This window comes from Triturus cristatus, chromosome 4_1, assembly GCF_964204655.1.
Source record: "Triturus cristatus chromosome 4_1, aTriCri1.1, whole genome shotgun sequence".
NCBI lineage: Eukaryota > Metazoa > Chordata > Amphibia > Caudata > Salamandridae > Triturus > Triturus cristatus.
Window position 1 is genome coordinate 1,180,284,147 of NC_140585.1, and position 20,196 is coordinate 1,180,304,342.

General features: G+C 51.7%; 1 protein-coding gene across 5 annotated transcripts in view; it reads right to left on the reverse strand.

The window, feature by feature from the left end:
* Positions 1-20,196, reverse strand: part of LOC146856308 (NXPE family member 1-like) — a 355,569-nt gene that overhangs the window by 25,224 nt on the left and 310,149 nt on the right. For all 5 annotated transcript variants that reach the window (XM_085654416.1, XM_085654417.1, XM_085654420.1 and 2 more), the window contains one exon: positions 4,804-5,022. In XM_085654416.1, coding sequence (XP_085510542.1) covers positions 4,804-5,022 — 219 coding nt within the window. The remainder of the gene's footprint in view (positions 1-4,803; positions 5,023-20,196) is intronic.

Sequence of the window (20,196 nt, forward strand, 5' to 3'; positions counted from 1 at the left end):
GCCTGCCAATGGCGGAACGACTTCGCTTGGTCGAAATTTTATACAAAGTTGATGATGAACCTGACACAGTGCACACGTTTCCTAAGCTATTCACCGGACTTGGAAAGATGGCGCACTGTCAGGTTTGACTGCACATAAATGAATGTGTGACTCCCCTAGCACAACACCACAGAAAAATCCTGTTTCACCTTCAACAGTCTGTAGAGGAGGAACTGCAGGACCTTATCCAGGCTGACATCATCGAAAGGACATCAGGACCCACTCCCTGGGTTTCTCCAGTGGTTGTAGTGCCCAAAAAAGGCTCACCTGGCAAAGTGCGTCTCTGCGTAGATATGAGAGCACCCAACACCGCCATAGAAAGAGAACGACACCCAGGGCCTCACACCAGCGACATGATTGCGTCCCTCAACGGTGCGCAGATATTCTCTAAACTAGACCTTAACAAGGGTTATCATCAACTGGAGCTTCACGAGAAATCGAGATACATCACCACCTGCTCGACTCACCAAGGTCTATTCAGATATAAGAGACTCAGTTTTGGAGTTTCATCTGCCGCAGAGATTTTTCAGGAGGCTATCAGGAAGGTAATTCATCACATTCCCAACACGCTGAACTACAGTGATGACATCCTTGTCTATGGCGCGACACTGCAAGAACACAACACAGCACTAGACCGAGTCTGTCATGCTCTGCTGGATGCCAATCTCACGTTAAACAAAGACAAATGTGAATTTCACAAATCCACACTAAAATTCTTCAGACATATCTTCTCCGGTGCAGGAATGAAACCTGATCCAGAAAAGATTGCTGCCTTGAATGAGACCCCCAGGCCGCGAGACGCAGGAGATGTGCGTTCATTTTTGGGCATGGCAAGCTACTGCGCCCGATACATCAAGGATTATGCCACCATCAGTTACCCTCTGAGACATCCGACCAAACAAGGACACCCGTTTCAATGGACCACGAGATGTGATCAAGCACTTCATGCAATCAAAGCTGTGGTTCAACCGGCCAACAACCTGGCGTACTTTAATCCTAGAAGAAAAACGGAAATCACGGTAGATGCGGGTCCTGTAGGACTTGGAGCGATACTAGCTCAATATGACAGAGAGAATGATCAGCGACATATAGTAGCATATGCCAGTAGGAGTCTCACGGACACAGAGAGCATATTCTCAGCCGGAAAAAGAAAGCTTGTCGGTGGTCTGGACCTGCGAACACTTTCACATCTTTATCTACGGAAAGCATTTCACACTTATCACGGATCACCAGGCCCTGGTAACCATCTTTGGAAATCCTCGAGCCAAGATGCCACCCAGAATAGAGTGCTGGGGTATCCGCCTTCAAGAATATACCTACACCATCATCCACAAACCAGGAAAAGCTGCCAATCCGGCTGACTATATGTCCATACACCCCAAGGCAACGTCCATATCCACTCCCTCAGTAGCTGAAGAATATATCCATTTTGTGGTGGCTCGAGCCAGACCACCAGCTGTCCCGTTGGAGGACATCCTTGACGCAACCAATGAAGATGCCACACTCAGAAATATAAAACATCGCATTCAGACGAATAGCTGGAGACATTTGGAGGAATCCGGACAGAGTGAACATATTGACAGTCCTGAGCTGTCCTCTTTCATGCATGTGAAAGATGAACTATCTATCACCTCAAATGGTCTTATTCTAAGGGACAAACGAATCATCCTGCCGAAACAGCTGCGCCAAGGAGTCATCATCCTAGCGCATGAAGGGCACAGAGGCATTGTTGTCACAAAGAGGGCACTGCGGGATCGAGTCTGGTTCCCGACACTTGATCAGATGGTCGAACTTACACTGAAGGACTGCCCACAGTGTCAGTTGGTGAATCGAGAGGAGCCTCCTGCGCCTCTCCAAATGTCTAAACTGCCGGATGGTGTATGGCATCAAGTCGCAATGGACTTCTTTGGCCCGTTACAATCTGGCAAGTACATCCTGGTCATAATGGACGAGTACTCACGTTTCCCAATCGCACATCTCATAGCGTCCACTAAAGACGCCTCCACCATACCTGTAATGGATGAGGTCTTCGCAGCATGGGACATACCGAAGGTAGTCAAAACGAATAATGGCCCACCATTCAATGGGTAAGAATTTACTGCTTTTGCCAACCATCTCAACTTCAGACACAGGAAAACTACTCCCTTGTGGCCACAAGCCAATGGAATGTGTGAAAGATTTATGGCCACCCTAAAGAAGACCATTCAACAAGCAGAACTGTCCAAATGTGACGTGCAAGTGGCATTGAATGAGGTATTACGAGCATATCGAACTACACCGCATCCTACCACAGGCAAGTGTCCAGCAACACTAATGCTGGGTCACACCGTGCGCACAAGAATACCGGTCTGGGAAGACGTAGCCAGTGGCGTGTCTCAAGACTCTGACCCCGAAAAAGTATCAGCAAGAGACAAACTACAAAAGGAGAAGATGAAGGAATACGCAGACAGACGAAGAAAAGCTGCACAGCCATCCATCCAGGAAGGAGACTTGGTATTAGTGCGACAAGAACAACAGAGAAAAGCAGACTGTCGATATCATACATGCCCTCTAGTGGTGACGAAGCAAAAAGGGACTATGATCACAGCTGAATCGGAGCACAAGAGAATCACGAGGAATGTGACGCATTTTCAGAAGTGCACGCCTCATATCAGAGATATGCTAACTGCACCCCGCAGTGCGATCCAAGGAGATGCACCTGAGGTAGCCAGCGATCATCGACCTGCTATGTCTCTGGTCGAAGGGGAACGGGCGGCTCAAGAAGTATCCCACCGGCCTCAGCGAACTCATCGAAGACCCATTCGCCTGATCGAAGAACTGTAACTAAGGGTTTTTTCTATTATTGTATACTCTACATGCAGGGACACACTTGAAGTATTTCAAATTTTTAAGAAGGGAGAAGATGTAGAATCGCGATATATGCTGGGCGCTAGGACCAGCCCACGAGGGGAGGGAAACCCTGAAGGAGGAGCAAAGGCGGGAAAGGGGCAGATTGAATTAGAGCAAGGTACAGTGCGGTGATAAAATAAAGGATTACGATATAAGTATTTCTGGGTCCGTGTCGTACTTGCTGATACGACACGACAATACCATACCCCATGATACTCCAACCGCCAGGTCTGCAGTAAAAATTACTGCTGTAGCGCTGCAAGCCCGTGCAAATAGCAGAAAAGCGCTACACAAATGCTCATAAGATGACAAAAAAGGAGTACAAATGTCGCCATTTTTCAGTTGAAATGTGTGACACTTGAGGTCCCTGGGATGGTGAGGGTGTGGCGGTCTTTGTGGGGACGCGCGCCTTCACCAATGACCTGACCACCGGCTTGGGGTAATAACTTGACCTGCCCTGCGCTAACACTTTGAATGGTAAAGGGTAGGGTCGTTGGAGATTGAAGAAAGGGCAGAGGAGGTCTGATTTGTTCTGAATGGAACTGTGAGGGTGCTCAAGGCCTAGTGGAGGAGCGCGCCCTTCACTGGTGATCTGACCTATCCCTTGAACTCGAGTCCTGGCAGGGCTGGGGTCATAGGAGGACAATGAAGGAGACGCCAAGGAGTGATGTCTGAGTTGGCTGGAGGCCTCGCCAGTCCCTGTGGAGAAGCGTAACTTTTTTTTGCTGACTGACGTCTGGGCTCGGGGTACTGTTCGATTTCCCAGATCTCCGGTTAAATTAAGGGCTAATGTGACTCATTGCAGGCTCACATCGGCTCCTACGACCACATATATAGTGTCCGGCCACACTGCTATTTAGAGGCGTACACGCAGCACTGTGCACTACCACATCAGATTACACAGAGTTTTTCTTGGAGAGCTTCCTTAAATATTGTGCATGTCTGCATGGTGTAAGCCAGCGTGTCTCAAAATCCCTGCATGGCACATCCTGAGTGGCCGTGAAAGGGATCAGTGGAAGGAAGCATTTGCTAAGCACCCAATGAGCTTTGATCTCAACAATCACACTATTGTGGTGTGGCTGACGACGTACTCTGCCCGCTCGCGGAACTCCGTGGAATCTCGTGGAGTTTTTCGGTGACTCTGCGAGCTCTGCCCAGGCCTAGTCTGTATATTTGTAAATATTACAAACCAGAAATAATAAACTATAGAGAGTAGATACTCCATTAAGATACATTACTGGACACGTGCATACTGCATTTGACACATAGACCTTAAGATTTTATTCAGTATAAAACAGAGGTGCTACAAATACAAGGATACAGCTGAAGTTGCTTGCCCTACGCTGTCTAACAGGAAAGCCTAGCTAAATTAAGGGCAAGTGCTCCAGCTCACATTATCATAATAAAAACACCAATTCTAAAAACATGCTCTACAATAGAAGGGGGTTTGCAATAAGGTTAGGAGAAGGCTGATGTAAGGGTAAAAAAGCCAATTTTTTGCTGAATTGGCCATTTGCTCTCCTCATAGTTAGCAATGATGAAGACAATGATCGGAGATGTGTCCGTACTACATAATCTTATCACTACCCTGTATCGTGCAACACCTGGATGACGGCATAAAGGAACAATCCAACACCTGTGCTGCTTGTAGTACCTTGGACAAAAAACAGGAGATGGTCGGAGAAGGTAGCATTGTGTGTGTGTGTGTGTGTGTGTGTGCGTGCGCATGTCAGAAAGGGAGGGAGATGTGCGATTGCCTGCATTTTTATTTCATAGGTGAGGGAAGCTGATGTACTGACAATGTATATAAGAAAAAGTTGGAAAATCATAAAATGAATGTAAGAGTGGAGAAAAAGAGAAAAAAAAGCGACCTACTTTTTACAAGCTTGGGAAAGTAGTAAATCCACTGGCGCAATGTAGAGTCTCCCATGAGGTAGATAGTCTTCTCCCGCAGACAATGGTCTACCTCAGCCCCTGCTTTAAATCTTGACATCTTGCAAAATGAGGGATGCCAGACATCCTGATAGAAGAATCCGCTGGGCACCCCAGGTCTCATTCTGCTCCGGCACGCTTCCTTTGACGTGGATTTGGTCTCTGTTGGAAGAAAATCTCATTAGACATGTTCATGAGAGTAAAAAAATGTTTAGACAAACATAGTTATTGATGCTTTTTTATTTGATTTTAGCCACCTGAGAGGGAGATGCAGGGGAGCAAGGGACGCATGCATGCAACTGTGTGTAAAGAGTTCTTCCAATACATTTCCTGGTGAGCTTAAATCCTGCCCTTAGGCCAGCCCCACTCCTTTTTAGGTCGAGCCCGGGCAGCGCATGCGCTGCTGCGAGGCATGCAGTAGTGGAGTATGGCTTTGAAGCCCCCCCCACTCTCTGCCCATATTTTTAATTGGCTTGTGTCATTGTCCTTCGTGAATGCTGGCTTCAGAGTCGTTATTAGACTTGTTAGTCCCTCCTTGGTACAGCCTTGTCTGTATCTCTTACCTCTCCTAACTACTGGACCTTTTACTGGTGTTGTTGCATGATTTGCTTTATAAGTTGGTGAGCACTATTTTCTTTAATGCTCTACCCCATGACATCGAGGCACCCACCCACTTTTGGTTTAATAGTAATACTTTAATTCAAATTACACCGCGGTCCGCTATAACTATAGCGGCCGCACCTTTTTAATTATTTAATAATACGCCGGTCCGCTTTCAATTTAGGGGCCGCGCTTATTTATTTATTTGATTACCAGCGCAGCCGCTTTCACTTTAGCGGACGTGGTTATTAATCATTAGTGCAGCCGCTTTCACTTTAGCGGCCGCGCTACAAAAGCTTTTGATTTTTTTTTTTTTTTTATCATTTTGGGTGAAAGCACCATATGCGCTTCCACTTTAATGTTGGCCGCGCCCCTTTGTTTAGAAGCTGCTAACTGTAACCTGAAAATGTGAGCAGCGTCTAAAAAAGGGGGCGTGGCCAACAGCAAAGTGCTCTCGCATCTGCAAGAGTTTGAGCTCTTGGCATAAAAAATTAACAATGCCTTTTATATATGTGTTTCTTTTAAAAACACATAAATACAAGTTTGTCATTTACAATTCCAATAGCTTAAACGCTCGCAAATGTGAGACCTATTGCATTGAAAATGCTTCTTGTATGATGCATTTTAAACAATCAATACAAAACACAAAACAAGTATTCATTCAGAATGCAAATATATATATTTAAAAAAATTATAACCGTTTCTTGTAAATCTCATGAGAGAGAAGAGTATTCCAAAAGGCTGGTGTTGCTCCAGAAACAGTTAATCTGCTCAATTTATTGGAAATCTGGTGTCAGCTTTAAAATGTGGTGACAGTGGAGAGGCTGACTGCAGTAAGAAGCTTTTACTTTAATTCCTGGGGAAAGGATGCTAAAAAGACCCCAGGTCAGTCCAATGGAAAGGCCGTTAGATTTACAGCCCAGCTCATAGTATTAGGTGCGAATACCACCAAACGGGACAAATACAGATGGTGAATAATATGTCTATGGTTCGTGGTGGTAGCACTAAAGTGTTGGCGTCACGCTGGGGAACGCTATCACAAAATACACAACATTAATAGCAGTGCACAAGCATTAAATGTACAAAAACAAAACGTAGCAAGCTGTTGGTAGGCCACACCCTGCCATGTGGCAAGACACTATAGACGGGCATTACAGGAAGAGTGGGCAGGCGGCATGTTGACAGGTTGCAGCCGCAAAGCATAGATACAGGGACCAAGAGCAGCACCACTTTGTGCATAATTAGGCAGCAGTAGATGAAATCACCAACACACAGATGTCACCACTTCACAGAGAGGTGTAGGGTATAAATTGGTAACATTGGGAAAATCCTCCTACACTTCAGCTCATGAGGCATAGTACACCACATTACTGGTTAAAGTTGGACTAGCACTTGGAGGAGACACAGTGTTGATAGTGGGAAACGTGATAGGTGTGTGTGTGTGTGTGTGTATTGTCACACTTTTGAAAGAGTTTTCTCTCTGATACAGATATCTCTTTGTGCAGCTCTAGTTATTACTGTGGAATTTGTGAGTGGATTTCTTGTTCACACTGCCTTCCCTTTATTACTATATCTGTGTGAAATTCTGGTTGTATCTGTTCAGTTTGTGAATTATGTCCTTATTAAGAATGCAATACCTCTACCACTGTTAGTGCTGTGTGCAGTGCTGGTTGTCACTGGTGTGTTTGTGAGTGGACTCCTTCCTAAGAGTGCAGGACCTCACCATTATTAGCTCCTTATTAAGAGTGCAGGACCTCACCACTATTAGCTCCTTATTGAGAGTGCAGGACCTCACCACTATTAGCTCCTTATTGAGAGTGCAGGACCTCACCACTATTAGCTCCTTATGAAGAGTGCAGGACCTCACCACTATTAGCTCCTTATTAAGAGTGCAGGGACCTCACCACTATTAGCTCCTTATGAAGAGTGCAGGACCTCACCACTATTAGCTCCTTATGAAGATACAGGACCTCACCACTATTAGCTCCTTCCTAAGAGTGCAGGACCTCACCACTATTAGCTCCTTCCTAAGAGTGCAGGACCTCACCACTATTAGCTCCTTATTAAGAGTGCAGGACCTCACCACTATTCGCTCCTTATTAAGAGTGCAGGACCTCACAGAGGTGTGGCTAGCCGGCCAATATGGAAGACGTGAGCTTCTAGAGCTCAAACTGCTATCCTTCATTATTCTGTTGAAAAACCCTGTAACCCCGCACCATCGAAACCCCCGCGATGCGGCAGCAGGTTGGTAAGTACACAGAGAAGCCAATTCCGGCTTATAACACTCAAGCATGCAGATTGCCGGCGGGGCGGATGCCTGAGGCCTCTACAGAAGGCACGTGCGGAGAAGCCGGATCGCGAGAAGAAATAACTGTGGCTGCAGCATGGGAGCTTGGGGGGCAGCCGAGCGCGGCGAGGTCTGCCCCCCGGGCAGATTGGGAGGGGGGAGAGGGGGAGTGGCCGGAGCGGCCATTTTGGAGAATTTGGGCACATTTGGGAATAGCCCAAATGTAGCCCAATTTTGATTTTATAGCCCAAATGGGTGATATAATGTAGTTTTGCGCTAACTCAGCCACCATTTTAGGTTTGGTGACCTGGTGGCTGGGAGCGCTTGTATAGTGAGGTTTTTTGTCAGGGATAGTTAGTGTGGTTGGTAGGCAAAGCAGCGAATGAGGTGGATATGGTGAGCGGTGATTATCGAGTGTTGGAAGCCCTCAGGATTCTTAGTCAGGCGGGGAGAATGGACCTGCTTGTCCCGGAGGCAGCGGTGGCCGCGCGCCCGGTGAGGCGCGCGTCGGCCGGGGTGGCGGCCACCGGCACGGCTTGTTCGCCCCCCCGGAGAGTGAGCAGAAAGCAGGTGAGTGTCGGGGGCCGCGCGTATGTTAGGAGCGCGGCCCCTGGGGGTTTGGAGGCGGCGGGCGTTGTCGCGGGTGGTGTGGGTTTATGTGGGGACCTGGGGCGGGGAAGAGCTTCTCGGCGGGGGAGCGTGTCGGGCGCCCCCCGCCGTGCGCACAATCTCTGGGGGGCCGCTCATCTGCTAAGGGAGCGGCCCCGACATGGGAGGGGAAGGGTGCTCGTGTGCAATCGTTGGGGGGGCGCTCATCTGTCAGGGGAGCGGCCCCGGAATTAGAGGCAGAGGTCGTGGTGTCTGGGGAGGGCCGTGGTGAGGTGGGTAAAGCAGCCCCTGCAGTTATGCCGGCAGCATCATCGCGGGGCAGCGCGGTGCAGAGGAGCACTGCCCCGAAGGCCGGAGAGCGGCAGGAGTGCGCGGGGGCCGTGAGTAGGCCTTCAAAGGCCTCGGGGGCTGGGCGAAGGAGCGGGAGCGCGTCGCGCGTGTCACCCCCGCGGAGCCACAATGAGAGGGGCCGCTCGTATGTCAGAAGAGCGGGCCCCAGTGGAGGGCTCAGACAACCAAGTCAGCGGGGGGCAAAGGAGGGGCTGCAAGGTATGGGTAGTGAAGTACAAGTAGAGGGCAGTGTGGTTGGGGCTGAGCAGGCCGCTTTGGGGGGGACTGTGCAAGGGGGGAAGCTTGTTGGGGTACAGGCCTGGGGGGTACATGGGGAAGGTGTCGCAGTGCAAAGGGGTTGGGGCCATACAGCTGGGCAGGGAGGGGGTGTGGCGGTGGGGGGGGGACTCCCCTTTGCTGATTGAGTCCGACGGGAGCAAGCGCAACTGGGAAGGCCTTGACATATTTGAGTCCTGGGCGGAAGGGGTGTCTGGGGCGCCTGGGGCAGGGGACGGAAGCGTTGGGGGCGCGGGGACAGAAGGGGTTACGGGGTCAAGCATCGCGGTGAGCGGCGGGCCGGCAGGGGTGCAGAGGACTTGGGTGAGGGCGGCAGAGGAAGAGGGGGCCGGGCCGAGCTTTCGGGGAGGAGAGGGGGCGGGGTTGTGGGAGTGGAGCGAAGGGGAGGAAGGGGACGGCAAGGAGGAGAGGGTGGATCTGAGTGCGGTGGGGCGGGCGTGGGTAGCCAGTACGTACGGGGCAGGTAAGCGGGGGTGGGATGGTAGCCAGAAGAGAGGTGGGCCCAGCACACCAGACCATTCCTTTCTGTTTCAGGCGGTGGACCGACAACCTGACCGTCGCAGGGTGCCAGACTTGGTAGGGCTGGGAGCGGCCCGGAGGCACCAAGGAGAAGGGAGGGTGGAGCCTTGGGCGGCGTGCCCAGTACCGGTGGGGGATCCCAGCGTGGCTGGCACAAGTAGGCCCGTGACGGGCTCGCCGGCCCCAACACCCACGGGGTCGCAGCGCCCCGGGGGACAACGACGACGGAGCAGCGCCGGAGAGGATTTGTTTTTATTACGCAGGGTTCAGTCGGCTCCACCAGCGGGGAGCGCTGGGGGTGCGAGGCAGGAGGAGCTTTATTATGATGAAGATAGTATGGAGGAAGGAGAGGTGCGAGATGTGGAGGAGGACAGGGCGGGGGGGCCAAGTAATGCTGTCTCTAGTGTGTTGCAGGTGTCACAACGCCAGGCGAGGCCCACGGGTCGGACATCGAGGTGGGAGACCGTCTCGGTGCCTCGGCCAGGACGCAGGGTGGAGCGACGGACGGAGTCCTTGGCGCCAGGTAATAGTTCTTTGCTCGGGCGCCCAGTGATGGTATCCGTGGGGGTGGGGGGGGGGTCTGACAGAGAAGGAGGGGTTGGGGGGGGGAGGTTGCGCAAGGGTGTGTATGTGGTGGATGTGGCGGTTAGCACAGAAGAATCAGGTAAGGGAGGGAAAGGCAAGGACGTGGTGTTTGTGACGGACACGAAGGGGACGGTTGAGAAGCAGACGAGGGACGGTGAGACAAAATTGGAAAGTAAAGAAGTGAAGATCAAACGGTTGCCGTATATGGGGGTAACAAAGCCTTTAGGCGCACATTTGATGTTGGGTACCAAAGAGCGGATTTGGAAAGGGGAATACGTGGAGATGCTTAAGCTACTTCACAGGGAAGTGCGGGCGAAAGAGGGCTCCAAGGAAGAAGAATTTGAATTGGCTAAGATTGAAAACTGGACAGCGGCTTTCCTTATATATGCTAGTGTGTATTGTGAAAAATTCCCAGAGAGGTCAGTGGCCATGTTTAAATACATGGATGTTATACAAAAGGCGCAGATTACAGGAGGTGGATATGCCTGGGCCCAGTATGACGAGGAGTTCCGGGCGCGCATGGCCCGGGACCCGGAGGCGAAGTGGGGCGAGTTGGATGCGGATTTGTGGCAGCATACGATGGGTCTAGCGAGGTCTGGGAAAACCATTTTCACGGCCAGCGGGCTCCCGCTCGTTTACCGGCCCTTTCGAGAAGGCCCCACCCGCGGGGGGTGGGGGGAGCAGGCTGGGGAAAAAGGGTCTTGCTGGGATTACAATAAAGGACTGTGCACACGGGAGTACTGCCGTTTCCGGCACGGATGCTCTGGATGTGGGAAACGACATGCACTGGTCAACTGTTGGGGGGCCCAGGGTCAGTCGCAGGGAGGTCAGCAGTGGCAGTCGGGAGCTTTTAAGGCAGGGGGCCAGCAGCAGCAACAGCAATCGGGAGGGGGCGGGGGTCTAAGGGGCCTGGGCCAAAGGGCTCGTACTCCGGCTAACGTGGGGAACTTGCAGGGGTATCCAGTGAGAGAGGCTGCGGAGCGGTTAAGTTTGGGATTTCTTGAGGGTTTCAGACCGGGGTATGTGCGACCGCGGGGGCGGCGATGGGCGGACAATTTGAAATCGGCACGGGAGCACTCTCAGGTAGTGCAAGATAAACTTGACAAGGAGGTACGGGAGGGCCGCCTGGCGGGCCCCTTTCAGGAATAGCCGTTGCCTAATTTGATTGTGTCACCCATTGGAGTGGTGCCTAAAAAAGAGCAGGGGCAGTTTCGCCTCATACAACACTTGTCCTGGCCGGAAGGAGGATCGGTCAATGATTTTATTGATGAACGAGAGGCCACTGTATCTTACTCTTCTGTTGACGTTGCCATGTCACTGGTGGTGACCACGGGCGCAACAGCACAGATGGCAAAGTGCGACGTAAAGTCAGCTTTCTGGCTGCTTCCAGATCACCCTGATGACTGGGATCTGTTGGACATACAATTTGGCGGTCACTGGTACGTGGACAAAGCTTTGCCGATGGGCTGCTCAATGTCTTGCGCACTTTTTGAATGTTTCAGCACGTTCCTACAATGGTTGTTTACGGAACGGACGGGTCACCAAGGAGTTACGCACTACCTGGATGACTTCTTTTTTGTGGGCACCTCAGACTCCACGGACTGCCAGAAGGCTCTGGACAGCTTCAATGAGATCATGAGGGAACTGGGTGTGCCGCTGGCCCCAGAGAAAACGATGGGACCCAGCACGGCCCTGGCTTTTTTGGGAAATGAGTTGGATTCAGGCTTGATGGAGGCACACCTTCCTGCGGATAAAAAGCAGCAAATGTTGGAGCTGCTGGCAAGTGTTTTGGCAAAACAAAAAGTGACGGTTAGGGTCATTCAAGTACTGCTGGGCCATCTCAATTTTACCTGCAAGGTGGTCAGAGTAGGGAGGACGTTTTGTAGGCGACTGGGGCGGGCATTGGCGGGGCAGAGGCCCCCACACCATCATGTACGTTTGTCAGCCGGGGTGAGGGAAGACTTGAATGTGGCAGTTTTTCTTGCATCAGTTCAACGGGATACCTCTGATGAGGGAGGCGGACATGGTGTGGGACATACAGATTTTCTCAGACGCAGCAGGGAGCACTGGTTTTGGTCTTTACTGGCAGGGGAGGTGGTGTGCTGAACCCTGGCCCGCGGACTGGTTGGAGGGGGGCAGGAGTATTGTCTTTTTGGAATTTGTTCCCCTGGTTTTGGCCGTCACGCTGTGGGGGGCTCTGTTGGCCCACAAGAAGGTCAGCTTCAGGATTGACAACATGGCGGTGGTGCATGTGGTCAATCGACAGTCCGCAAGAGATGAGCAGGTTTTGAAGTTGTTGAGGGTGTTCGTGCTGGGGTGCTTGAAGCATGATATTGCTTTTCGCGCGGTGCATGTGCCAGGTGTGGACAATGACATTGAGGATGCTTTGTCTCGTTCACAGTGGGGGAGATTCCGTGGGCTCGCCAAGGACGCGGACGTGATCCCAACCAGAATGCCGCACCAGCTGTGGTACGTAGGCAACACCGGATGTTGCAACTGGTTTTAGGATCATTAGCACAGTCCACGAGGTCAGCATATTGAGCGGCATGGGAAGAGATCTTACGTTCGGGAGCAAGGCGGAGGGCTTCCTGGGTGCCTAGACAGGAAGATGTCATACAGTTTATCTTGGACTTGGTGGAGAAGGGGCTTACGAAGGTCACGATCATGGGCAAGCTGGCGGGCATTTCTTTCGTCGGGAAATTGTTGTGGGGCTACGCCCCCTCCGCGGGTGAACTGGGGGCACGAATTTTGGAGGGCTGGGCACGGGTGTGTGGGCGCGCCTCTCGAGTGAGGAGACCTTTGTCGTGGGAACTGTTGGAAGGGGTGCATATGGTGTTGCCTGGGGTGGGTTTTGATGAAGGGGAAGCAATTCTTTTTTCTACGCTCATGTCCTGGATGTTTTTCGGGGCATTTAGGGTTTCAGAGTTGTTGGGGTCCAAAGGGTAGAGGTGTTTGTCTTGGGGGGAGGTTTCTTTCAGTACTGAGGTGGTTAACATATGGCTTCGAAAGGCGAAAACGGATCAGAAAAGCAAAGGGAAATGGGTGGTTTTGAAAAGGGGGCGCACGTCGCCAGTGTGTCCTTTTCGGTGGGGGCTGCGGTGGAAATCTTTGTCGGGGGACAGCGTTATGTGCGCAGCGCCGCTGGGGGAGAATTTTTGTAAAAAAGTTAAAAATAAATAAATAAATGTTATCTGGTGCTTTTCTTGTGTCTCATTCTCGTGTCGGCTCGCCCTTCCCCCCTTTATCTCCCAATGGGAGCTTGGGGGGCAGCCGAGCGCGGCGAGGTCTGCCCCCGGGCATATTGGGAGGGGGGAGGAGGGGAGTAGCCCAAATGTAGCCCAATTTTGATTTTATAGCCCAAATGGGTGATATAACGTAGTTTCGCGCTAACCCAGCCACCATTTTAGGTTTGGTGACCTGGTGGCTGGGAACGCTTGTATACTGAGGTTTTTTGTCCCCTCCCGCCCTCCCTAGTTTCAGGGGTTTAGGGGGCGTTTTTTGTTGGCGGTTTAGCCTTTTTGGCGTGGGAAGTTTTTTGCAGGCGGCATTTGTTGGAACAGGTACATAAGGGCAAAGTGGTGTATTGTCGCTTGGAACAGGTGCAGGCGGGGTGGTTGACAGTTGGCCGGGATTGGCTGGAGTTTGTTGTTATATGTTTGGTAGTTTGTGAGCAGGAAAAGGGAAAGGGTAACCAGGTAGGATAAGTTTAAATTAGAGGTTGGTTAGTTACAGTAGCACAAAGGCAGGTAGGGATTACGGTCAGGGGAGTTTAGAATTTGGAAATTCTAGATTGTGTAGGATTGGGTTATATTATGGTTATGGAATGTTATGTTTTATTTTGTGGGATGGGGGAACTGATGTGGGGATCGTAGGGGTGGGGGGAGGAACAAGGGGTCAGGAAATTCTTGTATAGTGAGGTGTTTAGTTTTGTAAGGCAGTGGCCAAGGGATGAAATTGTGATATGCACCTGTTTCAATAAAGCGGCCTTTTTCACACACAATAAACTGGTCTCGTGTCGGCTCGCCACCCCTCCCCCCTTTATCTCCCAAGCGAGGACTCCAGGGTCAGCGCCAGCCCCGGAGCGGAACGTGGAGCGGGCTGGGGGCCGGTGCGGATGAAATGCACGGCCCACAAACCTTTATGCGCTGGTAGCTGAAAAGAACTGGTGAGCCACTGTCCGAACTACCGAGGGCTCGTATGCCTGGAGAAACTAGTGCTTTGCGCCCTGGGTGCCTGCTGTGACGGAGGGCCCTGGCTGGAGATGTGGAGCCACGATGCGGAGCCATACCGGGTGAGGCACTGAGCACTGGTAGATCTGCCCCCCACCCCCCCCCCTCGCTGGGAGCGAAGGCGGAGAAAGTACGCCCCCCGCAGCGACGTGAAGTACAGGGGTGGCAAAGAATGCAATAACCCCCGCTGGCCTCACCTGCAGGAGAGCGCAAAGAGGTGCAGCGAGGCCCGATTGGCAACTGAGGCCCTCTAACCAGGCCACGGGAGAGCAGCAAGAGGATAAAGGCCAGTAGGAGGACTAGACTGTGTCGTTACTACTATGGGGCTAATTAGACAAGTCAGTGGGGTGCTCTACCCATAAGTGAAAGGTGGCTCACTAGAAGGGCAGAGTGGATGCCGCAACTCGTGCCCTCGTCTGCAACGCAGCCTCAATCGATCCGGGGGTCGGATCGGGCCCAGGCCTCAGCCGTGATGTGTAAGGGCGGCGCCCGACGGTGCTCCGTGTGCAGGCTGGGGGTTTAAAGCTCCTCTACTGGGGGAGCTCTGGGGTGGTGAGTTGTGCCCCCAGGTGGAGTCCAAACTATGCCCTAGTGCCGTGGGGTGAAAAATGCGCTGAGAAATTGCTGTCCGCCCTCCTGAAGACATCCTCTTGAATCTGAGGGACCGCGGCGTGTGATGCACACACAGTGCTCGTGCACAGTTGCACTAGACAGTCACCGTCGCTGGACAACGGTAGGGCCCCTTCAGGTGCCTCAGCGGCACTGGTGCGCAACACAGGATCCAGACGACCAGCAGACATTTTCAGCTAATGCCTTCAGCGCAGCAGTTAGTTATGGGCTGTTTACGCACAAACACACAACAGACCAATGCGCGCCCTGGTGGCCAGGAGCCCGCATGCATTGAGGGAGACAATGTTGGAGAAGCACCACAGGCAGCAATCTCCACTAAACTGCACTCTGTACTGGTGGCAGTGGAAAAGATAGGAGCCGCACTGGATAAGACGAGGTCCTCTCTAGAGTCTAAGATCGACAAAGTCATCTCAGACTTTACACTGCTACGTGCTGACCACCACAAGCTGGTGGAGAAGGTTCACTCGCATGATCAATCCCTAGCGGCACTGAAACCTGTTACACAGAGCCATAACTGCAGCCCTACAAGACCTGCTGGACCGTATGCATACATTAGAAGACAGATGAGGATGCGGAGGGATGCTCATGTCGCAATAATGTTCATGTGGTGGGCCTCCCGGAGGGAGAAGAATGACGAAACCTGGAAGAATACATAGAGTGTTGGCTCAGTGAGCTGTTGCCGGCTGCCGATTTATCGTCGCAGTCCGTGGTCGAGAGGGCGCATCGAGTACCAGCCCATAAACCCCCTGGTGCCCGCCTGCGTCCATTCCTATTCAAACTCCTCAACTACAGAGACAGGGATGTGGTATTACAGGAAACCCACAACCTTGCAGACATCAAAGTCTGAGGTAATCAGGTCATGGTGTTCCCAGACTATACAGCACAAGTGCAGTGGCGCAGGAGCACCGATAGCGTGGTGAAGCGTCAACTCCGAGACCTAGAAATCAGCTACTCCTTGCTCTTCCCCGCAAGACTGGTCGCGAAGGGTGCTCTCCGCTTTTTTGAATCACCCTCCAAAGTCTGGGACTGGTTGGAGGAGTTGGGGGTGTGGACAGGGCCAAGGCCACACACTGAGGATGTCCCAGGAAAATCTGGCAGAAGAAGCCACCGTCGCGGCCGGCGGGGAGGCCCCAAAGGTGCGACCCCGGTCTCCGTGGCTCCTGACCCTGAACAGAGGAGAATGGAGAGGCAAGACGCAATACAAGTGGCCGTAACAATCCGGACTGCAGTGCGGTGTGGGGACAATGACCTGAGCCCTTCTGGATCGAAAACTACCAGTGGCTCGACATCGTCCAGGCTTGACGACCTTGAAAGAACACACCCACCACATGTCACACCACAGACAGCAGATGATATTATATGACTGAATGCAAACCCTTCCAAATGAGATGTGAAGTGAATATACATGCAGCGGCTAACCTGCTACACTCCACAAAGACACACAATAGTCACCACGTAGGCTGTACAACAAGGGCAATTTGTACATTTATGCACGCAGGAGCCATACAACGCCACGGCCAGCTACACACAAGCCTTACACACATCTGCAACTGCGAATTAGCCAGGAACAAGAATAGCACTGTCATGACACCAAGGGATCCCCAAATCCCACATAACCGCATACCGTACACACCCACACCAGACACCACATTGGAATGGCTGTTGCCACAGTTGGGCACCCCAGTTTGGACGAACGTCACTCGAGTTCGCCCCGGACAGTTATGAACGTTCTTTTTAGTACTGTTATCTCGGAGCACACCCGCTAACCACAAGCTTTTCCGCGTCTTGTTCGCTCTAGGCCGCACCGAACAGCGTACAGTTAAGACATGACACAAGTAAATATAATCACATTGAACGTGCGTGGCATGCACACGCTGGCACGTAGATATTCTATATACTCTTACCTGCAGTGTAGGTCTGCTGGCATTGTGCTGCTACAGGAGACACACATGACGACAGTCGAGCTGGAGTGCTTGTGCAGGAGATGGAGAGGCCAGGTGTATGGCACTTCCTACCTGGTCCATGCACGTAGTGCCTTAATCTGTATGAGGGCTGGGGTCCCTTTTACAAGGGAAGAAGAGGTGATGGACACGGAGGGCAGATACGCATTTGTGAGAGCGCAGTTGAATGGTCAATTGTTGCTACTAGGTACCAATTATGCTCCAAATGTAGAATAGACCTCCTTTTTAGACGCCCTCACTGGGGAGGTAGTGTGGGATTCCCTGGCTTATAGGGGGGATTTCAACTCAGTACTTAATGTAGATCTAGATAGATCATTCCTGCCCCTCACCAGAACTCCAGCTGCTTCTAATGGCTAATGCAAAAATAACAATTGATGGACAGAATGCAGAACAATGTCATACATTCACCCCAGTACAGAGATCTGGGCCTAAATCCATCGTTTTTTTGCTCACCATGCCATTCCAGTTTGAACCCAGCCATATGCAAATCAGTCTTGACCCTGTGCCCCATGGGAACAGTCCAGCCCGAACTGCCAAGCCAGGTCCTCCCTGGACTGGAAACAAGCATCCTAGGACCGGTTTCGGGCTTTCAGCCCTCATCAGCCAGGATAGCCTGATTCCAGTGGCATGGAGAGCAAGGGACTCACGTCTGAGCATACCCTTCCCACTCGGGGTGACAAATGCAAAAATAACAATTGATGGACAGAATGCAGAACAATGTCATACATTCACCCCAGTACAGAGATCTGGGCCTAAATCCATCGTTTTTTTGCTCACCATGCCATTCCAGTTTGAACCCAGCCATATGCAAATCAGTCTTGACCCTGTGCCCCATGGGAACAGTCCAGCCCGAACTGCCAAGCCAGGTCCTCCCTGGACTGGAAACAAGCATCCTAGGACCGGTTTCGGGCTTTCAGCCCTCATCAGCCAGGATAGCCTGATTCCAGTGGCATGGAGAGCAAGGGACTCACGTCTGAGCATACCCTTCCCACTCGGGGTGACAAATGCAAAAATAACAATTGATGGACAGAATGCAGAACAATGTCATACATTCACCCCAGTACAGAGATCTGGGCCTAAATCCATCGTTTTTTTGCTCACCATGCCATTCCAGTTTGAACCCAGCCATATGCAAATCAGTCTTGACCCTGTGCCCCATGGGAACAGTCCAGCCCGAACTGCCAAGCCAGGTCCTCCCTGGACTGGAAACAAGCATCCTAGGACCGGTTTCGGGCTTTCAGCCCTCATCAGCCAGGATAGCCTGATTCCAGTGGCATGGAGAGCAAGGGACTCACGTCTGAGCATACCCTTCCCACTCGGGGTGACAAATGCAAAAATAACAATTGATGGACAGAATGCAGAACAATGTCATACATTCACCCCAGTACAGAGATCTGGGCCTAAATCCATCGTTTTTTTGCTCACCATGCCATTCCAGTTTGAACCCAGCCATATGCAAATCAGTCTTGACCCTGTGCCCCATGGGAACAGTCCAGCCCGAACTGCCAAGCCAGGTCCTCCCTGGACTGGAAACAAGCATCCTAGGACCGGTTTCGGGCTTTCAGCCCTCATCAGCCAGGATAGCCTGATTCCAGTGGCATGGAGAGCAAGGGACTCACGTCTGAGCATACCCTTCCCACTCGGGGTGACAAATGCAAAAATAACAATTGATGGACAGAATGCAGAACAATGTCATACATTCACCCCAGTACAGAGATCTGGGCCTAAATCCATCGTTTTTTTGCTCACCATGCCATTCCAGTTTGAACCCAGCCATATGCAAATCAGTCTTGACCCTGTGCCCCATGGGAACAGTCCAGCCCGAACTGCCAAGCCAGGTCCTCCCTGGACTGGAAACAAGCATCCTAGGACCGGTTTCGGGCTTTCAGCCCTCATCAGCCAGGATAGCCTGATTCCAGTGGCATGGAGAGCAAGGGACTCACGTCTGAGCATACCCTTCCCACTCGGGGTGACAAATGCAAAAATAACAATTGATGGACAGAATGCAGAACAATGTCATACATTCACCCCAGTACAGAGATCTGGGCCTAAATCCATCGTTTTTTTGCTCACCATGCCATTCCAGTTTGAACCCAGCCATATGCAAATCAGTCTTGACCCTGTGCCCCATGGGAACAGTCCAGCCCGAACTGCCAAGCCAGGTCCTCCCTGGACTGGAAACAAGCATCCTAGGACCGGTTTCGGGCTTTCAGCCCTCATCAGCCAGGATAGCCTGATTCCAGTGGCATGGAGAGCAAGGGACTCACGTCTGAGCATACCCTTCCCACTCGGGGTGACAAATGCAAAAATAACAATTGATGGACAGAATGCAGAACAATGTCATACATTCACCCCAGTACAGAGATCTGGGCCTAAATCCATCGTTTTTTTGCTCACCATGCCATTCCAGTTTGAACCCAGCCATATGCAAATCAGTCTTGACCCTGTGCCCCATGGGAACAGTCCAGCCCGAACTGCCAAGCCAGGTCCTCCCTGGACTGGAAACAAGCATCCTAGGACCGGTTTCGGGCTTTCAGCCCTCATCAGCCAGGATAGCCTGATTCCAGTGGCATGGAGAGCAAGGGACTCACGTCTGAGCATACCCTTCCCACTCGGGGTGACAAATGCAAAAATAACAATTGATGGACAGAATGCAGAACAATGTCATACATTCACCCCAGTACAGAGATCTGGGCCTAAATCCATCGTTTTTTTGCTCACCATGCCATTCCAGTTTGAACCCAGCCATATGCAAATCAGTCTTGACCCTGTGCCCCATGGGAACAGTCCAGCCCGAACTGCCAAGCCAGGTCCTCCCTGGACTGGAAACAAGCATCCTAGGACCGGTTTCGGGCTTTCAGCCCTCATCAGCCAGGATAGCCTGATTCCAGTGGCATGGAGAGCAAGGGACTCACGTCTGAGCATACCCTTCCCACTCGGGGTGACAAATGCAAAAATAACAATTGATGGACAGAATGCAGAACAATGTCATACATTCACCCCAGTACAGAGATCTGGGCCTAAATCCATCGTTTTTTTTTTTTTTTTTTTGACTGGGTGTGAGTGTTTGATTGGTTCTGATGCTCCGTCCATCACCACCCCCTTTTGTACCTCTTTGTTCGCCATAAGTTGGCAGGGTATGCTCAGACGTTGAGTCCCTTGCTCACTTTGCCACTGGATTCAAGCAAGCCTGGCTGAAGACGGCTGAAATGCCAGAAACCGGTCCTAGGAAGCTTGTTTCCGGTCCAGGGAAGATATGGCTTGTCAGTTCGGGCTGGACTGTTCCCAT